The sequence below is a fragment of the Gallus gallus genome, chromosome 1 (assembly GCF_016699485.2).
Source record: "Gallus gallus isolate bGalGal1 chromosome 1, bGalGal1.mat.broiler.GRCg7b, whole genome shotgun sequence".
In the NCBI taxonomy this organism is placed as follows: Eukaryota; Metazoa; Chordata; class Aves; order Galliformes; family Phasianidae; genus Gallus; species Gallus gallus.
The window spans coordinates 59665494-59688171 of record NC_052532.1 but is presented as its reverse complement, the minus strand read 5'-3'; the positions used below and the strand labels follow the sequence as shown (position 1 = coordinate 59688171).

Genomic DNA, 22678 nt, shown 5'->3' with positions numbered 1-22678 from the left:
CTCAGATTTATTTTAATCTGTCAGTCTTGGCAATAACTTGTAGAGTTGGCGAGATTTGGAAAGGTTTCTTGGCAAAATAAATCGCTTGTTGTGGTTTCCATTGACATTATGTGCTTTTCAGAAATGATGACGTTATGACAATTTGAGTACAAATTATGAAATTAAGAAGGTCAGCAGACACAGATTGCTTTAACAACAAAGAAATAGAAAGGTCAAAGGCTATTTGACCCGATACAAAGACTATGCTCTTTTCTGAAAATTCATGAAGAAATCGAGCTCCATGCTTTACTGCATGTGAAAATGGTTGCCAGAGAAGTCAGTAGTATGAACAATATGCTTTCCAGGGCTAGGCTGAGTAAGTTTTTTAGCATATACCACTGTAAATATAAAAGGATCTATAGAAAAGTTTTGTTCTCATTTAAAGATCAGCCCCGTGAAATTCATTTCAGTCTTCTAATTTCATTGTTGTCAACAGAACTTTAAATTGCATCAGTGAAAATTAACAAGGATTAGATTCATTAGTGCCACTGCTACACTTTGAGAATCTCTAAACAGCTATGGCAGAGGCTGTTCATAAACATGGGAAACTATTACTACATCTATTCCAATTTGTTTTATCAGGCATTTTAATTTCAGAGCTGTAAGAGGAAACCTTTTATTTATTTATACTTACATATTTTAATTCTCCCCAAATTGATGTCATTCAGCCAGGAATGAGTTTGACCATATATTAGCAAGTAAATTTTTCTGAGATGCTTTCTATAGCATCTTCAAATGTAAGGGAAAATAACAGTATTAAAGAAACTTCAAGTAAAAATTAAAACAAAAAAAAGTAGATCCATACCTCTTTTCTCTTCTTTGCTGCTGTATAAAGGAGATTCTGTGCTGCTGTTGTTGTGGATGCATAATCCTCAAATACATCTAACGTTAAAGATAAATTAATTAAACTCACTTTCTGATTATAACATCATAAAATGCTGATAAACCAACTTGAATGTGTGGGACACGACCGTCTTCAATTAACAGTTGAAGAGACAGACTGAAGTTCATGTCACTCACAAGAACATTTATTTCTTGACTTCCTAATCTACTGACCACTCATCACTCCCTTTATCAAGATTGAATTATTTACTCGTTAGTTCTTTTGAGATCATGTATTTAATGGATGAAAAACTGTTCTATATTTGCTGGTTGTCGCTTTCTTTCTTTCTTTCTTTCTTTCTTTTTTAAATCAAAACCACTATAATAAGAACACCAATGCATTCCAGTGCCATCTGTATAACATATGTACACAATTTTCCTTGATTTTATTGAAACCTCATGGGAAACCCTTTGAATGTAAAAAAATCCTTGGATCTGGTGTAGTTTAAATCTGCTGAAAGATGAAGCTTTTCAGCTTCTTTCATTACAAGTAAACCTCCTTTAATCGTACTAAAAATATAATTTATATATTGAAAAACAATCTGTGCTGCCAAACGTGTTCTAATCCAAACATCCCTACTCAGATTGCATTAAATAAAAGGATCTAGAAAAATAACCTTAAAATGTGTTTAAAATTACACATTAACTTTTCCTGAGATCTTGAAGATAAATCAAGATTCAGAAATACTACCATTCCTGTTGCAAATCTAAATACTTTTCACTAAATTTCAAGTAAATGTACATTTATGCTTCCATAATACAGTTCAAATCTGTATTTAACTCTCAGCTACAGATAAAAATAGGGCTCACCGCTTACACAGAAATAAAAGAATGTAGATACCAAGAACTCAGCTACACATTTGTATCCCTGTCATCACCCTGATTACTAATTTTTTTCTATAACTTTCCAAGGTTGGAGGGTTGTCTGTTTGTTTTTTAAGTATTCTAGCACCTTTTACACTCTGTTTTTTCATATGCTAACCAAAATGCAGTTAATTAATTTCCAAATGCTACATGTCTCTGTGGTGCCTGGCATACTGGAATTTTCCAGCTAAATTTGCTATATTTTTAAGTACCCTTTCTCTCTTTCAATGATATGACCCTTTTAACAAGACTAATTACTATAAATTAGTCCAATGTGTAGTTCCCAAGATTTTTTCAGTGTGACTTTTAAAAATATATAGATAGCTAATTGTTTTACAACTTGGTAATAACAGTTGGCAAGAGATACTGAAAACAAGAACAATTTTCAATAGAGAAAGAGCAAGTCAGGCCTCTTCTGGTCAAAGTGTGAGCTGCAAGAGCTTGCAGACAGCTGTCATGTTTCCAATTCAGGGTTCTAAAACTGGCATTACAAGGAAAGCAAGCCAGTGTACTAGATACACTGAGCACAACTGAAGTAGAAAACAATTTTTAGAGAACTGGTTTAAGATCAGTAGCCAAATGGCCAAAACTCACTCGATCTGCCCTTTAATTACAGATTGGTGAGATTTATGAAACAAATTCTCTTCTAACTTGTGTTCAAGACTCACACGAAGACAGAGACATTACAGTTGCCACACTATATTTGGGACTATGGTATACAATTGTGATGAAAACCAAAAGTAAATTCTAACTACAGACAGTTACCAAATTTCATGCGGATATATTCATATGGATCTTCTTGCCACAGCTCTTCGTCCTCATCTTTGTAGCACATTAGGGAGAATATCACTTCTTCTGTTATACTCTAATATTAGAGGAATCAAATGCATGTAAGTACATAGAATATCAAATTCCAGTACAGATTCTCCTTTCCTTTAGCAACAGATACAGACAGCAGTAATTATATAATCTAACTTTATAATAGTCACCAGCACACACAAAATGTATTTCAGTATCTAACCTGCAAGCAACAGAACATTGCGTTCTGCAGAAGGTTCTCACAGATACAATACTTAACATGAGAACAGGCTTCAACATCCCTCTCCACAACATTCATGGGATTAACAAACTTATATTAACTAGCTTATAATGTGGAGAAAAGAGGTATGAAAATCGCTTTTCACTTGTTCTTATATCTACTTATAAAATATATCCCTAAAACAGATCAGTTCCTCATAGTTTATGGTATCTCTGGTGACTGCCTTTGCACTGCAATCAATTATAATTTCCAAATCTATAGTAACTTCTTCACACTAGCAACTAATAAAAGCCAGGACTTTGTATCAGACTTCAGCAAAATAAGGAATTTATGGAACAGGATCTTTAAGCGAGTTGACAATATCTGCAATAAAAGTTAGTCATGATACTGTGAAAAAGAACTGCATTAGCCTGGGAATGTGGGGTTTGTTTTTTTTTTTTTTTTGCCAAGGTTGATGCTGCATGAAAGATTCATGAAACCTTAAAACACTACAGAAAACTACTTCTTTTATCATTCCGATGACACGCACTGTTTCTATCCGGGTGTTATGCACTGACCTGTATGTGCGGCTTCATTTGCTTCCACGTTACAGAGTGAATGACACCTTGGTTCAGGTAATTCAACGTTTGCTGAAGAACACGCGGTGCAACATAGTCCTTTTGTCTGTATTGGTCTAAGATTCTTAATAGAACCTAAAGAAATAAAGAATTGGTGTTTTCAAATGAAGGTGGAAAATTAGCTCTCATACACTGACATGCAGGACACCTTTTCAGTGAATTTCAGCACAGACTGATTAGTTACAAAAGATCCAGAGTCAGTAACCACTGCAATGTCTTTGATCCAAAAGTTAGAAATCACTTAAACATTAAGAACCTAAACTTGCAAGCATTTAGGTACGTTTACCTTTACTCTTAGATCCATCATGTGATCACTTGTGATTGTAAACAAAAACATGCATCAGGATTCACAGACTCACAGTTAACACAGGCCTCAGAGAAATTTGGAACAGATACCAAAAAGGTGCACTGATATTTTCAAGCCAGCTGGCACCTGAATCTGCTAATGGAGTTTGTGTTCATTTCGAACACCCAGTCCCCTAAAGAAGCCAAATAACTTTGGAAGAAGTGTGATAATAATAGAAATATTAAACTTAAAAAAGGAAATTAGGTTAACACCTAAACCTGTGAATCAGGAGATGAAAAAAATCTGAACTTCAGTTGGTTGTTGTAACCATCAAACAGTGTCATATAGCATGCTATCACAAACTCTGTAACACAACGCTTATTATAAAGGCTTGCTTCTAAGAAAAACCTACAGTACAAAGCCACCACTCAACATTAATGGCAAAGGAACTACTGAGTGTTAGTAAACGTAAAGAACTGCCACGCAGACAAGCAACAATAAAAATCAAGGACAAAACATAACAAAAGAGCTGAATTGTGTTTTCAGAAGAAAAACTCTATTTAATAATTCTTTACAACACTACAGTAAGTCCTATTTTGAACATAAGTCCTTCCCTTAGGGGTACTAAGTCTGATCTTATTGTTTTTTACAATACACCCCTTGAGCAAAGATTGGCAATATCTCACACAGACTCTAACACAATGTCAGCAGTTAACTGAAAAATATGTAACAAAGGCTTAGTAATGTAATACTCACAATAGCATTCTCACTAACTGCCGTGAAACGTGACAAATCAGCATCAGTGAGTGAGAAGTGAAAGAAATATGCAGATCATCCAAGACCATTTATCTTTCAAGTTAAACTGCTCTCCCTCTGCTGCATATCCCGGTCTTTTAAAAGGTATAAACTTTAAGTATTGTAAATGACCACTGCCCACGGAAGCCTCTTTCTCTACTCAGGAATTAACCATTACAAAGAGCTTAGAATTTGTATTCGACTGCAATTCCTTCGTTTTTATCTGATACTTAGCCGTCTCCCCACAACCATCCTTTAGTTCTTATCATTCACATATTTACACAGAATTGATACACCAATGGAGAAATTGTTTTGTTTTGTCAAGCTGGACGGAGAAAAGTAATTGTTTTTGCAGACAATTCTGTTATTTTGAAATAGTCTGAGTGTGACTTAATTATTAGGCGTGGTCAATGCGGGTTCATGAATCCTGCCTGAATAATTTGATGTCCTTCTGTAATAAGGTCATAAGCTTGGTGGATAAAAGGAAGGCAGTGCATTTAATCTTTCTGGATTTTAGTGCGGCTGCTGATACCATCTCTCACATCATCCTTACGGATAAATTGTCCAATTCTGAGATAAACAGCTTCACACTACACCAGATGATGGCTCAAAAGCAGAGCTCAAAGTTATAGTGAATGGGTCACTAGCAATGTTCTCCAAGGCATAAGTCTAGGGCCAGTCCTGTTGAAAACTTTTATCAATGATCTGGATATCCATTGTATTTTGGATTCTGGAGTGGAAACGCGTTCAGAAAGTTTGCTGGGCCTGTTAATGTTCAAAAAACTTTCGGATAATGCCCTCAGTAACATCTCTAACTTCTGATCGGCCCTGAAGTTGTCAGGCAGTCAGACTAGGTCTCTGTAGGTGCCGCCCAATTGAACTTTCTGTTCTATTCCATTCTAATGAAGTGAGAACAGCCTGGCACCCTGAATAAGATGCTGCAAGGCTGAACCCTGAGAAGCCTGCCGATGCCCTGTCAGGAATGTTCCATCTGGCAGTCTGCTGCCAAGCCACATCCCTGCTAATACAGATTATCCAAACAGGTGTTACTTGAAAATCAAGAGCCCAGAATCACCAGTAGGAGAGTGAACTGCACTCTTCTGACTTCTCAGGAGTTTCTTTGGAATATGTAACCCAAAAGCCTGGATGCTCAAGAGCTTTAGTTAAGCACAAAGCCTGGGAACTACCACTCCTAGTAATCCAGAACGTAGCAAGCTGATTGGGAAACAGTAGGAGCTGGTCCAGAAACATCTGAGCCTGCAAACCACCACTCTAAGACTTCCAGGCGCCCAACTGCTATAATCACTTCCTCAAACTAGGGAGATGCTGGAAGTCCATTCCCAGAGGACCACAGGTAAGCTGGCACAAAAGTACAGAAAACATTTACAGGCAGTGCCTCTTTTCTGCGCCGCTTTATCAAAACTGAGCCATCTCCACAATACCATGTTACACACAAATAATTAGCATTCCCCAACAAAAACAATTCACTTGTCAACTGTGAAGATATGCTCTATTTTCACAAAATACGCTAACCAAAATACTGCTATTCTCCAGACACTTCCTAATCTTATTGTATCCTCCTGACGTACAACAGGACAGAACCCGGTGTTCCTAAGTTGTCAGCAGCAAAATCACCTACTAATGAGTGGCCTGATAACACATCCCTCTATGAGAAACCGTCGCTTTTTTCTCAGTTATTTATGCCTGCTGATAACGCTGTTTGATAAGCACTTGCTTTTCTCAAAGTTGTCCTGCGCAGTTTTTCCAAATTGCTGGACATTTGTGTGTTATACCTCAGCTAAGTACGGTACTAAGATTTCTAAACAATTTCTCAATCGCTATAATGAAAAATGAATCTGATTCCATTCAGCTTTGCCGTATGAACTTCAAGGTCTGAGCACACTATTGGAAAGCAATATCTTCGTTCAGCCAAAATGACTGAATTTAGAAACAAGTGAAGGGTACTTACTTGTTGTATGCCCACAGCGTACGTTTTTAAAAAAAACTCTGAGAATTCAAAGTATTCTTTAGTTACATTTCCCGGGCTTCCATACCTTTAAAACGTAGAGAAGACAGGTATTTACTTACATTGCAAAGAGCCTTCTGTGGCACGAAAACACAGTATTTTCTATATCACAAATGATCCTGAGTAGCCTTCCATCCCCAACAAATCCTCTCCACAGATATTCTACTAAGCCATTATTTCCTACATAATGCCTCACTTCCCTTTTCTTTTCTTAGAACCTCATACAGTGTAACGTTACAGTCAAGTAAATACAGCTGCACTGTTGCCGTAAGCTCTGTAACTTCCATCGTTTTGGATTGCTTTTCAAATCTTTCTCTGCCTTTGTATTCAAGAATACAAGCAGTTGTAGATGAATACATAAAAAAAAAGAAGAAAAAAAAGAGTACATTTCCTTGCTAGTTTCTTGCCAGCTTTGAGAGCCAAATAATCTCACTAAGAGCTCAAGCCATTGGCTGTGCCAGTGCAAGGCAGAGGACAGCTGTGGGAATATCTCTTTGGTGACTATGAGCTGTTAAACCAACTCAACTGTCTTGTCTAACTGTACCCAAGGAACATCAAAGATTTGTAACCCTAATTTAGTTTTTAATCAGCTTGTTAGTTCCTTACCGTTCAAAAAGACGAGCTACAATATGTAATGCCCATTTCTTGCATTTCCACCACACCAGCTCTGGTCTATCATCTTCATCAATTTGCAAAGTCTCCTATAAATAAACACAAGAATTTTGAATTAGTTTTGTGTATTGTTGAGATAAATTACTTTTTAAATATTCCTCACTGAGCATACTAATACAAATTCACAGCACTGACTAAAACTTTGGCTGTGTTAACAGTTCAGGAAGTTTACACCATCTTAACTAGTTAATATAAACATGTATGTGAAATACCTATGCAATGCCCATACTTGAATGTTCAAAATGACACACGTTTAAAAACCTGAAACTCTCAGATAGACTTGAATAACACACAGCAGTGTCGACTTTTGCTTGAAAATTAAGCAAAACACTACTCCTCCAAATTCACATACCCAAACCATACAGCAATGCAAAAGCTGTTAAAAATAATGTTGTTAAACAAATCTTCAAAAACAAGGGAAAGACTGTTATTGCTGTACCTACGTGCATGCTCACACATTTAATTACTTGCTTCATTCTTCTAGAGATGTGGAGGTTTGATGAAATAAAGAGTGAAACAGAGACAAACCATGGCTTTGCAATGATCTCTTGCTTCTTGAGAGAAAAAGGCTAAAATAATCGAAAGCTTGCAAAATAGACTGGAGTTTTCATATTATCACTATCTCTGACAATGAAAATCTGGCAGCTTACACAATTCTCCTGCATTTCTGTCAGAAGAACACTTATTCTAAAGATAAGAACCTCAAACAAAAGACACCTTAAAAAACAAAACAAAAAACTAACAAAGAAAAAATGACCACACTTACAAAACCTTTACATTGAGTGTTCCTCTACTGACAACACACAAGTGTAAGAGGTTTTGACAATACTGAACCTTACCGGAGGTACATTTCTGTCAATGATGGTACGGAAGATCTCCATCCACTGAGTCATAGTCTGGTTATTCACCAACTGGAGTGGCAATGCGTACTGAAATTAAAAATCAAAATCAAAATATACTTTCATGAAACACTGATTTTTTTTTCTCTGAAGTGAGTAGGAGCTATTCCTACAATAGCTACACTTCCAGGAGGATGAGGTTATCAGTAAACTTAAAATTAGTTTAGATATCAATACTACTCCAATTCTATCCTTCCCAGTACAATTTGCACAGTAACTTCTGACTAGATTCTATTTGAGAAAAGTTCCTTGGGTTGAGTACTTGCTAATTCTTTTTGCCTCCTCCTCTTAGGGAAACCAAAAGCATGTTATTAAGAGAAATGTACTTCTCATTACTGCCTAGCTACTATCTAGTAAATTTTACTTCTCTACAAAACCCAAAGCAGTGATAATAAATAATAAATCATCATCTAATAATAAATCACTTCAGCTTTTTTTTAACCTTCAGCAAGGTCTCTCAGGCTGTGCCTGATGTAGGATTGTGTTTTGTTTCTCATTCTTTAGAAGTACTTCTTCACCAAACTCAGCCTTGTAGCAGCCAAGCGCACCTCTGAAAATGCATGTGCCTCACCAAATAATTTCTTCCAAATCTTTAGAAGATAATGAGAGGAGCACCACCTAATGAAGTGCACTGACTGGCAAATATAATACAATATGTACTACTGCCATTTTCAGAGGCTAAACAGCAGATTCTAGATATTCGTTGTTTATATCAAATTATGTTTAACTTTATAAATACAGAAACAGTTCCCCAGCAAGCTTACAGACAGGATGTGCAGAAGTACTTAGGTTCATTAAAGATTTAACACTGGGGATTACGTGACCAGTTTTTAAGTAGACAAATCTATAAAAATCACGTTTTTATAAAGGGTATTTATTGAACATTACTTTTCCCATCCACATTGGTATTTTCACTCAATGACAGCCATGAGTTCACTGAAGGAGATTGCTATACCCAGCAATGTAAAAGTTCTGTTTTTTCTGTAGGCAGATGCCAACCTGAACAAGAGCATAGAAGATTTTTAAAATTTGTTTCTGAAGAAGTACAGAGTAATGGGAATTATCAGGCAGAAGCTGGATCATTTGCTGCTGAATACGAGGCAGAAATATCTGCATTGCTGCTATGAGAGGATCTCGCTCCTCTGCTTTCTTGTACCTGCAAAGGAAACAAAAATGTTAGTCAAGGATCTACACACTGGCTACTCTTATGCCTTCTATTCACCAATAATTTAATTACTGTACCCTAAAACAGCTAAAATCCAGCATTCACTGATTGACTCTCCCTCCTCCAGCCCCCATCTTATAATTTAAACAAATCATACAAAATCTCTAACATAGAGAAATCTCTAAATAGCAAAATAAAAAACAACAAATGTTACCTCATATAAATGCTCTTTGCTACTGAGCTATAAGCTCACAGCAACAGGGCCTTGGCTTTCTCTGATGTTTGTATCGACGCCAAACCCAAGTTTGGTGCTAAACAAATAGCAGTGAACCGCCATTGAAAGGCAGTTCCTTTGCTTTGTTAAGATTCTCTCTTTCTCCATTTACATTTCTTTTGTGTGGTTTATACATATGTTCCTAACACCAGATATTTTTTTTTTCTAAATGAGAGAGCTCACTACACTGCTGCTAATTTATGCTTTCCAGATTTAGACTATCAGAAGGATGGTACAGATAACAACATGCAAGAGGACTACATGACAGACAGTACTGTATTACGACACAAAAGTAGAAAATTATTTGTATTTGTATTTCCAGCATTTGGGGAATCTTCAAACAAAAGAAGTTTATAAGCATTTAAGAAATGTTCACAGCTAGGGTAAATGAGATCAGAACGACAAAGCCTCAAGAAAAAAAAAAAAAACATCACTAAAGTCATGCAGGTTATTTACTGCTGGAATCTCTGCTTACAATTCACTGATGATACAAAGATGATGAAGCTTTCATTTATTTGCAGGAAAGAATGCACATGTCAATTATTTAATCTCATTCTCTATCTGAATTCCATGTAAAGCTGCCAGTGCTTTTATGAATGTCATTCTTGGTAATCAGATGAGAAACCAAAGTACTGTGTCCTTGTCTACTGATGGACATCAACTCACTCATAAGTCTTCACCAGTTGGTACAGGCACAGGAGGCTCCCAAGCCAGCTCCCACTGTTCTGAGACTGCAAGTAGTAGCCTATCTTGTCAACGACCGCTGTCCAATGGCCAGGAAAGTCATGTTTAATGATAGCACGCAGGCACATTGTCAGCTGGGCTCTGCGGCAGGAGGGAAAGAGACACACAATAGAAGATAAGTAAGACTAAAGCACAATGTTTAATATTAAAGTACATTAAGCCAAATCTTGGCTTAATGGCTACAATATATATATTGCACCATAAATGTTACACATATTTTGATAATGCTGAAGGAGTTATGGGAGATGATAGAAGAAAACAAAGAAAAAAAGATCCCAGAGGATTTAACTTTAAGGAAGAAACTAATTTCAGAATATTTTAACCACTTTTCTCTGCTCCTCCTCACTCTCCACAGTCATGTCAGCTAGCTTTGCATTTTGAAAATGAATGGTTATACTTCCACATACTTACAAGGTTGAAAGCAGCCACAAGAGCACAAATTCGTATGTTTTTAATTAAATAAAACTGATTTGTGTTATAATCCAAGCCAGAGGTTCCTCATCAAATTATGATTTCCACGCAATCTTCCAGCACAGCACTGCACAACTTCTGAAGCATATGGCAGAGTGAGTGAGGTAAAATGTCGTATTGTTCCTCTCCCTCCATAACCTCTTTGAAGCCACTCTGTGGCACGACAGAACTGTCAACTGCATGAAGTGGGGTGCTGTGACTAAAAAGTTTTAGAGGCACTACATGAGAAGCTGTACATGCTCTTGGCTCTGCTAAGGAATAAAAGTCTGTAGTAAATAGTTTCTTTTATATTTATCTTTCCTTGCGGTCTAATAGATATGGAGCCACAAACACCAAGTACTTCAATCACAGGCTCTCAACCCTCTCAAATTTTGAGCTTTGTACAAACTTACCTTCCCCCTCAAGTCTCTGGAGCTTGTCCCTGTTGTTGAATTGATTTGTTCTCCTCCCTCGTTCTCACGAGCAAACAGTGAAAAATACTGACAACACAGCATCAAACTAGTCCCAATAATGTTTCTTTGCCATTTCTACTCTCTGACAAATCTAGAAGTTCTTAGTATTTAGAAACACCCTATTCCAGGTGAATTTTCTGGGGGTCCATTTCAATTGTTCTTTTAGGTGTAGATGGTCATTGCAATGTCAGAATATTTGGAATACCACATTATGAAAAGATGCCTGAACTAGTTTGCAAAAAAATTCTAATATTTCCATTATTTCATGTACTTTAATATAAACTCAGCCTTAGTAACTATGATGAGATGACACAGTAAGCAAAAAGCCCTTACTGCACTATCACAGAAACAACACAAGCTTACTTACACTGTAGCACAGCCTTGACAAGGGGTTCTTTTAGTGGGGGTTCTAAACAAAGTCAGAGGCTTCGGAAAGTTGAACTGCAAACAGTGTTTTAGTTCATTTTCTTGCACTGGTGCAGGACCATTTATACCCTACACTATTCCTGTCAGATGTTTGTCTAATGTACTCAGAAAGATCTCCAGTGACAGCAATACTATAGCATCCTAACGTGTTCCTGTATTTCATCATATTTCTTAATCAAAGTGTTTTCCCTAATCCTAATTTTAATCTGTAGTTCATCACTCCTCTTCCTGATGTGACTACTGACAAAGAATACATCTTTGGGAACAGAGTCAGTGGAGAGGAAGAGGAAAGGCCAGGAAGATGTTCATCTGTTTTTCAAAGATGCACATCACAGCCTAACCCCTTCTTATCAGCCTCACTCTAATTAACATCATGAACAATCACATATTGTAGCAAATCTGTGAATCTTAACTATTCTTCCAGTAAAAACAGAACAGCATTTTCTCATTCTTTTTACATCTTAAAATCAAGAATGTCAACATACATCTAAATGCCAGGATTGCATTAAAAAAATGGGAAAGTAACTGAGGTAAGAGCTAGTAGAAAAAAAAAATGGAATTTGAACTGTAATTTTTGAATGTGTAATTCTGCATTATTGTCACTGATACAGTCTGCACTGAATCAGCCATACAGACAGGCTGCCATTACAAGACAATTCCAACTGCACCATCAGTGAATACATCACAGTGCACTTAGCCAAGTTATCACATTTCTGAAAAAAACAAATGCACATGAATACACCAAAATCGATTATTATTACTATATTTTCAAAAGAAGCACTAACTTCATTTCCCAAGAGATTGAGATTTTCATATCTGGACTGGTCGGTCTGAAAACCTGAGCCATAAAAACACCCCTACAAAAACATAAGAATACCTCACTAAGTCAGGAGAGCGAATTATTCCTTCTACAATGTTATCACGAATCTGCTGACGATCATTTTCATGAATGTTGAATGGAAATACTGCTTCCCCAGGAGGTGGTTCACGGTCTGGCCAGTACTGTGTCACCATGTTCTTCAGGTAGATGGCAGCTACGTATAAGAGATGTGGAAATTATAGTTTAAATTCAATTCTAAAGCATCTCTACGTTACTGTGCTCAGTGTGTAGTACAGTCAAAAAGCAAAACAACTGAAAACCTCTGCATGGGTTTGTAACAATTCTAAGAACTAAGAACAGTTGAGAACATTTTTACTCACATCTAAAATAACTAGTCAAGCTCAGTAAGTGAAGCTTTGGAAAGCTCATGTAAACAAATTATTGTACACACAGAGAGGACACTCTGTTTGGGGAAATGCCCAGTACGAAACTGGCACACGGCCTACCTTTTATTCAGATAGAAATGTTTGTTGTGAATTCCCTAAGCTTTATCTCACTGCTAGGATTTCCCATAATCCCTCAGAATTGTTTCTGTCTGTCTCATGTGAAAAACCATGCAAAATAAAGTTAATCTTCTATTGAAAACAAGCAGCATTTATGCCTCAGTATTGAAATGCCTGTAGGCATTCTTTAGAAAACATAGGAAAGATGTTGTAAGACATTAAAGTAACATTCTTAATAAACTCTGATCCCTTTATGACTTTGGCTGATTACTGACTGGGGTTTTCAAGTATGAAAAAGGCATTCTCGTGTCCAACTTCTTTGTCATGACTAATTACAAAGTATGAAAACACGCAGTTTGTAAAATATTATATACGAAGAAGAGGAAAAACTGTTTTTTGACTATTAAATGCCAGAATATTCAGACAAAAAAAACAAAACAGGTCCAGAAAGATCAGACTAAGACTTTAATTTACTTTGTCCATAGGTCTTAATGTTACACAGATTCTTGGCTGTTTACAAAAACTTAGGGAAACCCGGTGATATACAGACTTAATTTAAATGCGTTTATTTTGTACCTCCATTCTCTAAAAGACAAAACCCACAAAAAGAAACAACACGAAAGTTTAAAGAAAAATGGCATTTTTTCCTGAATGAGGGATTCATTTATGAAAATGACCTTATGGAGTCCAGATTTACCACAGGATGGTTTAAAAATGCCATTCAAAGTTGGATTGTCTTTGAAAATATACACGCCAGCATGACAAACAGCGTATGTCAGCATGCCTCAACGCACTCAGGGGATTAATAGGATCTGTACAGAAAAAAAAATACAACCACCGGTGGTTCAATGGGAAATGCTGTTCCATAGGATAGAAAGAGGGCTGTGAATGAAACAGGACTCATCAATTTCTTGAAAAAGTTGAATATTTTGTCAATCTGTAAAAAGTCCTGCATAACGGTAGTCAAAGTAGATTGTGAGGATTTAGAATCTGATCCTACACAAACGTATACCCTGCAGTCAGCTGCATCGCTGATGACACACACGCAGTGAGGCAATCTTTCTAGACATGCTCAGACTACAGATATATAACTTACCAGAACACAATCTTCCTTCGTTTTTGTGAGCAAACACCATTGATACTAAATAAGCCTATGTGGCTACCCTTGATCTACAAACTATGTTTTCATCATTTTCTTTTTATTGCAGTAATCCAGTAGGGATCACTATAAACACAGGGAAGTAAGAAAAAAAGTTTCCATGCTGATCCTTTCCATTTCTACGCTGATCCTTTCCATTTCCACGTTCAGAGCAAACATGAACTTGTTTACATTCCAGCTGCTCAATACTTTGCTGAAATTACTAACAGACCAAATTTTTACTGAAGGAAAATGAAACAAGGATTTCATCTTACCTGCTTGGCGCACTGGAAACTCAACCTGATCTGATACTATGATTTGCAGTAGACTTGGAGCAAAATTGATGATCTTATAGGACTGAAATATACATAAAACAGTTAGCAAATCACTATTTTAAGAAGACTGTATTACCAGAAGCTGAATAAGAAACAGAAGCAGGGGATTGTGTGGAGTTCTTTGACTCTCCCCATAAAGTGTGAAAGGTTTTAGCACATGGATTTATCCAAATCAGCAGCATTCTAAATAATTACTTGTAAAAGCTGAGCGTATAACGACACAGCAGAGGAATAAGTAACGTGACTTGGCGCTCTAACTGAGATTAGTGGTAATGAATATTTAAATAATTCTGAGAATGCATAATGAGACTCCGTATAGATCTGTCCTTGAATTATTTAACTTAGCCTCATAAGTCAAACCAGCCACGTATTTTTCAGCAATGTTTTAATGGACTAGATGCATAGTGCACCATGACAGAAAAATAAAAACTGGGTTAAAGAAAGAAAAGAAAAAGGAATGATCATTTTTAATTAAAACCAAGTGTAGACCGATAATATTTCAAACCCCACAGCTTTCCTGGGAACTTAGCAAACTCTACATCAGCCGTGCAGCTGAAGAATTTCAAAGAGAAAACAATGCTCACTGAACTTCTGAGCAAAGCACGCTAGGTTTAAAAGATGTGAAAGTCTGATAGCATTATACTGCTGCCATTCAACAGGGGTCCTCCGAAGTGAAGAACTGTTGACTCAGCATGGTGCAGCTACTGCTAAGCCTTGGAAACATCAGTAGTTAGCAGTAGGTCAGATCTTTCATCACATGGATCTATGTGTTTGATGTTCAGAGAGACGTTTCTTGGGGGCTAGATGACAGAAGCTCTCTTTATTTCACCTTGTACGCGTCTCTTGCCAAGCAGAGTATGTCTGGCAGTCCTGTGGTTACTTCCAGAGCTGGGCTTTAAGCACACATAGGCTACCTCCTCCCACAGACTTAGCCTCATTCAAAAGCTGGGACACAAAGGGATGTGTTCTGCAGTTCATGTCCCCAATTCCTTGATCGAACATTTCCATAATGAGGTAAAATTACATAGCTTTCATGATACTTAAGAGTAACAGCAGCAGCACAACTCCGTCTTTCAACAATTTTGCTACATCACCTAACTTCCTGACCCTTGTTTCTCTCATGGTAATGACAGAGGAGTTCTAACCCACTCTGTGTTCAGAGACTCATTTGATGTCTGCGGAGCAGCCCGAGATCTCAGATAAAAGCAGCAATGGCAAACCACAAGCATACTCTCCCTTCCCTGTGCACTTTTAATTATCCATAAGCAACGCTCTAGGTAAAGGAAAAGCAGCACCATGCAGGCCAAGAGCCCCACATATGGACACAACGAAACACGAGCTTTCAGGCCACCTGGCTGAAGCACCCCAAGTTCCCAAACCTTCCACAACAAGTGCACTGGAGCCCCAAGGCCGGCCTTGTGTTGGCTGGCAGCCACCACCCAGCAGGGCCCAGAGCTGGCCCACTCTGAGGTAAAACAGCCCAGCTCCTCTTACACCTGTCAACTCAAACACTGCTCGCTGGTGCTGCAGCAAACTCAGTCAGGAAAACCACGCACTGCTTGCAACATTTGAAACAGAGGACTTCCAAAAAGCTGCACGCAGCAACATTTCTCCTATACCAGCACATTCTCACTGATTTGTTGTCGTGCTCACTGAGATCTTGGGCCAGACCCACTCCTTCCCAGGCTCTAGAAATCATATAGGAGGCAGCTGAAGATATCAGGTGAAGCTACAGGCGTTCTGTGAGCAGCAGCAGAGCTGTCAGGTGTGAGCTTAGTACAGGGAAGAGATGAGGCCGTTTCTTCTTCTGCTGGGTGAGCACAGAACACCTCAGGCAGGCCACAACAGCAAGATGCACAGTAGTGAACAACACGCCCTTCTCTGCATGCAAGTAGGGCACTTCCAAAAGGCTTTTTGTCCCTCCAGCTGTAAAATGAAGCCACTACATCTTCATTTGCAAAGATGAACACGTAGAAGAAATGCATAGCTTGAATATCCATGCAATAAAGTGCTTGCAAAAGATTATTTTAAGGCTTTCACGCATTTGATTTGAATGCTCAGCTATCTGGTTTACTAAGTTCTATTTTTGTTTGCGATGCACTTCAAATGCGTTACTTAGAAACCCCACCAGTATTTGTCACATTGGGCGTAACCTTTGCCATTGCTAATAGTATTTTCTCTCATTTTTATACTGGCAGTCCTGCACAGGTTGTTAAAACAAACTAGAACTTCAAAAGATACTTCCTTCTTTCCTTGACTACAAGCAAAGGAATCATTTTGGGAGATGAAGATGCACACGTATAAGTACCCCTACCCCACCTTCTTTCCTCTGCTACCAAATTCATCCAGTGTCAAACAGACTCTGCTTCCCACAGAACTTCATGCCAGCCAACTTTCTCATCAAATCAGTCTCCACTACAAATATCCAAGATTCCTCTCTTGATCGAGGGTGGTGACGCACTGGAACAGGTTGCCCAAGGAGGTTGTGGATGCCTCATCTGTGGAGGCATTCAAGGCCAGGCTGGATGTGGCTCTGGGCAGCCTGGTCTGGTGGTTGGCGACCCTGCACATAGCAGGGGGTTGAAACTCGATGATCATTGTGGTCCCAGGCCATTCTATGATTCTATGATCGAGGTGCTCAATGCTGTGTTCACGGTGGCCCTAAGATCTCTGCACGCTATGGCAGCCAACTGATACTCTCCCAGTTCTTTCTCTTCTCCCAGCACTGCTTCTCAGTTCCTGATAAAGCCAAATTCTGCGACTCCTCAATACATAAACAAGCACTTGTATTCCTGTAGTTTCACTCGTGCTGTCCCTTTGTCACAGGCCAAAGAATTGTATTGCAGCAGGTTGAGCCAGTGAAGATGAAAGTTTAAGAACTGTATCGGTAATCCTATCCAAAGGGGAGTAAGTTGGAGATGAATGTGCATGCTCACATATCCAGACAATAACCTTCCACAGCATTCCAAGAGCTGGTACATGAAAGCTGTATTTAACTAATAAAACATAAAAACCACCAAAAATCCCTCAGGTCCACGAGACAGACCTAGAAAAGACAATAAATACCACAGATATCAAAGAAGGGCATTGTGAACAAGAGGGTGTGTGGAAACTGAGCATCTTTCTCTCCTATGGAAATCGACCGTTCTAAGAAAACAGAGTGATTGACAAACATGATTCTGAAGCGCGGGCTGATCACAGTGTGACAGAACTGAAGAAAAACATGGAGAAATGAGAGAAAAGGAGGGAGATGGAGAAATGTGTAGGCTTAAGAGAAACAACAGGCTAACGACAGCAGTTACGAGATGGAGATTACTGACCTGACTGGCAATCCCTGCTCCAGTTTATCCAGAAGCATATTTTAGACAACTGCCACGCTTACATTTGTGTTCAGGTCACTGAGGGAAATGAAGTTCGTTCATGACTCAGAGGTAGCAGAGGAGAACGATCAGAAATAACCTAAAAAGAACTGAATTATCTTTGGAACTGCTGCAACAAGAACGGAATGGAGTAATAGGACAAAGTACACGGCCGTACGTTAAAGCAGGAATTTCTCCTAGACGCTTGTGGCTCGTTAGTGAGGAACAGGATAACAGGACCCTGTTTTATTACATGATAAGAGATAATGCAAGCGCTGAACATGAAGAAGATAATTGTAGCTTTAGGATAAATAAAATGAGGTATGAATGGCGTTGAACATGAGATGTTCTGACACGCTGCAAACACAGATGACCACATTGCACAAGAAAGATTACTTCAAAGATAAATGAGGAGAAGAGCCGTCCTCTCTTGCTATTAAATTTCAAACATTCAGTTTTATGACAATGCAAAGGAAATACAGCTCGAGGCCAGGAAAACAAGCTGGTGGAGATCAGCCTCTGACAATATGTCGGAGAGGGTACCAAGAAGCCTATTCTAGTTAAGAAGTAAGATTGGTATGGATCGATCTAAATGGACCATAAATTAGTTTAGGATGGAAACCGACATTTGTCTCTAGCTGCTGGAGGAAAAGAGTTGACAAACAGCCTTCCAATAAAGATAATAAGGGCAAGAAAAAGAAATAGTATCTTTAAATGGAGCATTGATTCCATTTCTGAAAGCAATTAGATGATAATCCAGAAGGCAGAAAGCAACAGCACTGATTTTTCTCAGGAACTTAGAGAACAGAAAGAAACATTTTCAGACATCTTGGGACTCCTTACAGATTCACAAGTTTTCAGCAACTTTAACTCCATCGCACACGTCCTACATGGCAAGCAGATGATGGAATAGGGCCACTATGAGGTTGTTGCTAAGGGACTCTGTGTCAATATGAGCACTGAAGTACATACAAAGAGGAACAATATTGCTGGAATGCTAACAGCAGGTTCCAGCTCTGTACGAAGCACCAGTCACTGCCTGGATTCAAGCTTGAAAGCACTGCATGCTGCAGACAGGATGGCACAGGGGATGTTTCACTCCAGTATCCTTTAGCGCTTATCAGGAGCAGCAGCACTGCAGCTGTTGCACAGAAGTGAAGGTGACCCCCGTTCTCTTAGAACAAGCACTGCATTACTACTCTAATCGCTCCATGTTGGAGTGGTTTTTGTTCAGCAGCTCAACTGGTTTCTTTGCTAGAGCAAGATAAAAGCTAGAGCAGCATCTGGATGCCAGCTCATGCAGCTCACAGCTCCATGTCAACGCTGACATTACATGCGCGGAAGTCTGACACGCTGCTTTGAAGTCTTGCTTCAAAAGCACTGAAAGGCTTCAAGATGTCAAAGGCCCATGTTAGCAAATTCCTCAAGAACACTTTTGTTTCAAAGATTCCTAACAGACCCAGTGCTGCATCAGTGTGTTGTATCACTCACAAACATCATGCCTTGCTTCATGATGGGAAGCCTGCACAGCAACAGGCTCATCTTCACTTCAAGGCTACTTCTTCATAACAGAAAAGAGCAACCTGTCAGCATGGCACTGCCACTATCCTGCTCTGCTCTGCACTATGCAGCCTCACCTTGAGCACTGCGTGCGATTTGGGGCACGGCAGCACAGAAAGGACATTAAACTATGAGAGAGTGTCCACACAGAGGCTATGAAGGTGGGTAAGAGTCCGGAGGGCAAGGTGTGTGAGGAGCGGCTGAGGACCCTGGATTTGCTCAGCACAGAGCAGAGAGCTGAGGGGAGGCCTCATGGCGGCTGCAGCTCCTCACAGGGAGCCGAGGGGCAGCGCTGAGCTCTGCTCTGTGTGTCAGCGACAGGGCCCGAGGGAACGGCATGGAGCCGTGTCAGGGGAGGGGCAGCTGGGGTGAGGGACAGGGACTGCACCAGAGGGTGGTGGGCATGGAACAGTCTGCCCAGGGCAGTGGGCACGGTCCCGACTACTGGAGGTCAAGGGGAGCTGGGACAGTGCTCTCAGACATAGGGTCTTATTTTGGGGTGGTGCTGCATGGAGCCAGGGGTTGGGCTCAGCTGTCCTTGCGGATCCCTTCCAACTCAGGACATTCTGTGATTCTGTTTCAAATAAAACTCTGCGCTTCAACCTGTTCTTGATAAATGCGCTTGCAATCTCGAAACTGGAACCTGGGAATTTTGTGAGAATTGAATTATCCATCATTAAAACAGTTACAGGCCGCAATCTCAGAACTCATTCTAACTTTCCCTGAGCTCTGCAGCACTCGGTGGTGACAGCAGTGGCAGCAGGACCTGTGCACCCGAGCAATTGCCTCTTAGCTCCGACACGCACAGCCCTTCAATGAATATTTGCCCACCGGCAAATATTCATGTCCCTCTCAGCCCTTCACAGTAGGGATAAAAAACAAACAAACAACAAAACGCACTGATGCACTGTTGAAGCAACCGTGCCAAACGAGCAGGATGCAAGTTTTGCACGTTATCCATCTCTCCGGAAGTGTTCTCAGCGCCCTGCACTTAATCCATCCGCTTGCTCTGAGCCCTCGCCGGCAGGGATTAGCCGTACCCGGCTCGAAAGGAGCTTTCAGGTGCCCAAATAGCGAACCGAGCCGGAAGGGCAGCCCCGATACAGCAGCAACCTGACAACACGCCCTCACGGAGTGGCATCTACCGCACGGCCGCGACCCAGGGCTCTTTAATAGGATGGATCGGGCGTTGTACCGCAGCGCTCGGGTCACAGCACTGTTGACTGCTGCCGCGGCCAGCCCTCCGACCCCACGCACGGCTCCGTCACGCCGAACGCGGGATGTTGCCATAACTAACCAAAGTTTAATTTAGCGCCGCTGAGCGAGGCGAAGCGGGTCGGCCAGGGCGAGGGAAGCGGGCGGGACGCGGGCAGGGCCCCCACTCGCAGTCCGGCCGCCGCGGCCCCACCCGCCGCCCCGCGCCGCTCCCGCCAGGGCTCCGCCGCCCCCCGCCCGGGCGGCGCAGGGGAGGGCCGGAGAGCGGAGGAGGGGGCGCCCCGACCCCCCGCCCCTGCCGGCCCGGCCGGGCGGCCCCGTGCGGAGCGGCCAGGCGGGGCGGGCCTACCGCCGGCCGCCCGCCGGCCGCGTCCGCCCCCCTCACCTGATTGAGCTCGTTCTCGGCTGCGATGCGCAGTTTGGGGTCGATGGTGCCCTTCAGCGCCTGGATGATCCTGTTGGGGTCCATCTCGGCCCGCTTGTAGCCCCCCGGCCGGCAGGCCGCGCTCCGCCGGGGGCAGGAGGAGGGAGCGGAGCCGCCGCCGCCGCCCCCCCGCGCCGCGACCGCGAGCTCGTGTCCCCCACCCCCCGGTCCCTCTCCAGAGCCATTCACCGGTTTGCGACAGCTGGGTATCGGGAAGCGGGCGCTGCTTTACGGCCGCGGCGCCTCCTTCTGGCTCGGCGCGGAGGCGAGCAGAGGGGGCCGCCATGCTGTACGGACGGCACACGGCCGTGTGCGGCGGATGGCGCCCGTGGGGGCGGCCATGTTGCGGTACGGCCAGCAGCGCGGCCGGCCCGCCGCCGCGTCCCCTCAGCTCGGGCTGCTCCCTGAGGAGCTTCGCGTGGTCCTCATTCCAGTTTTTCGCTGAGCTACCAAAAGGAGCCGTGGAAATTCACTCAGTCCGGACTAAAATCTAACAGTGCCTCATCTGTCTTGAATAGTATAGTTTAGGAAACTGCAGAGGGTAAGCAGATGGAATTTAGGTGGTATCAGATTTGCCTAGGAATGACAGGAATAGGAAGTTAGCAGAAGAACCACCACCTCCATTTGTATGAGGTGTCATATGTATAATGAGACCTTATTATCCTCATGTACTTAAGGCACGTTACTTTGTGCAGCTATGCAAGCAACTCTCTGAGTGACTACAGAAAATGTGGTCTCACACAGCTTTTACATGAAGCCCATACCACACCCAGTGAAAGTATATGGCTCCTATTTATTCTCTTGGCCCACGGCCTCAGAGCCAGACATTGGTGGTATGGCAGCAGAGGCTGAACGTTCCCACCCCTATTCTATTACATGTTGTTGCAGTGTGACAGCTGGCAGGCTGACAACATGGTGCCTGGCATGGAAGAGCATATGAAGCAAAGGGATGTTCACTGAATTCCTTCATTGGGGGAAAAAAACAGCAGCACCCACCGAATGTTTGTGGAGACCCGGCAGTGGATGTGAGCTCAGTGAGCGGTGTGTTCCACCAATGGCAACAGCAACATGGAAGACGAGCTACATTCCAGATGGCCTTGCACAGCTGTCACACCACGAAATGAGAGCTGATTTAGACACTCAGCTCAGCTAATGGTGGTGATTATGCTGAAATACTTTGTTTTGCAGTTGAGAATTTGCTCTATCAAAGAGCATTATTGTGCTCTTTGTATTGGTTGTCACTTCTATGGTGAATATCTTCAGCAGAGACACGCTCAGGTAAAATAAAGTCATGTCAGTTTGTAAATAATGTACTGAAGTCTTCTGAAGTACTGAGAAGTTTTAAAACCAAGCAGTCTAGAAACAAAAAAAAAAATGAAGATTGAGGTATGCATCTCTTAATGCTGCTGTATCGAGTAAAAGTAGATGAAGGTGTGTTACTAGGTCTTCAAAGACTGGAATAGCTGTTTTCTGTCAGCGGCTTTTGGATTTAACAGCTGTTGGCCTGGAAGACAGTATTGGTTTGCTTGGTCTTTTGCAGCTTTGGTGGGGTTTTTGTTTGTTTGTTTCACTGTAGTCTTCTAGCACTTACATTCATTATTAGCTGTGTAAGTGACATCTTATCTGAACTGAGCTCTATGACAATACCATTCAGTTGTAGAGTTGTGTTCACT

At 41.0% G+C, this 22678-nt stretch overlaps 1 protein-coding gene across 2 annotated transcripts in view; it reads right to left on the bottom strand.

Moving 5' to 3' along the window:
• IPO8 (importin 8) overlaps positions 1-21209 on the bottom strand; it is a 44078-nt gene extending 22869 nt beyond the window's left edge. Inside the window, exons 1-11 of one of the 2 annotated variants that reach the window (XM_015287044.4) lie at positions 20967-21209; positions 14388-14469; positions 12529-12685; positions 10225-10383; positions 9119-9275; positions 8060-8149; positions 7155-7249; positions 6492-6576; positions 3382-3516; positions 2551-2650; positions 845-921 (exon numbers count right to left, since the gene is read on the bottom strand). In XM_015287044.4, the coding sequence (XP_015142530.1) occupies positions 845-921; positions 2551-2650; positions 3382-3516; positions 6492-6576; positions 7155-7249; positions 8060-8149; positions 9119-9275; positions 10225-10383; positions 12529-12685; positions 14388-14469; positions 20967-21050 (1221 nt within the window). In that variant the 5' untranslated portion in view covers positions 21051-21209. The other variant, XM_046901315.1, reaches the window with a different exon arrangement.
• Between the last annotated feature and the right edge of the window lie 1469 nt (positions 21210-22678).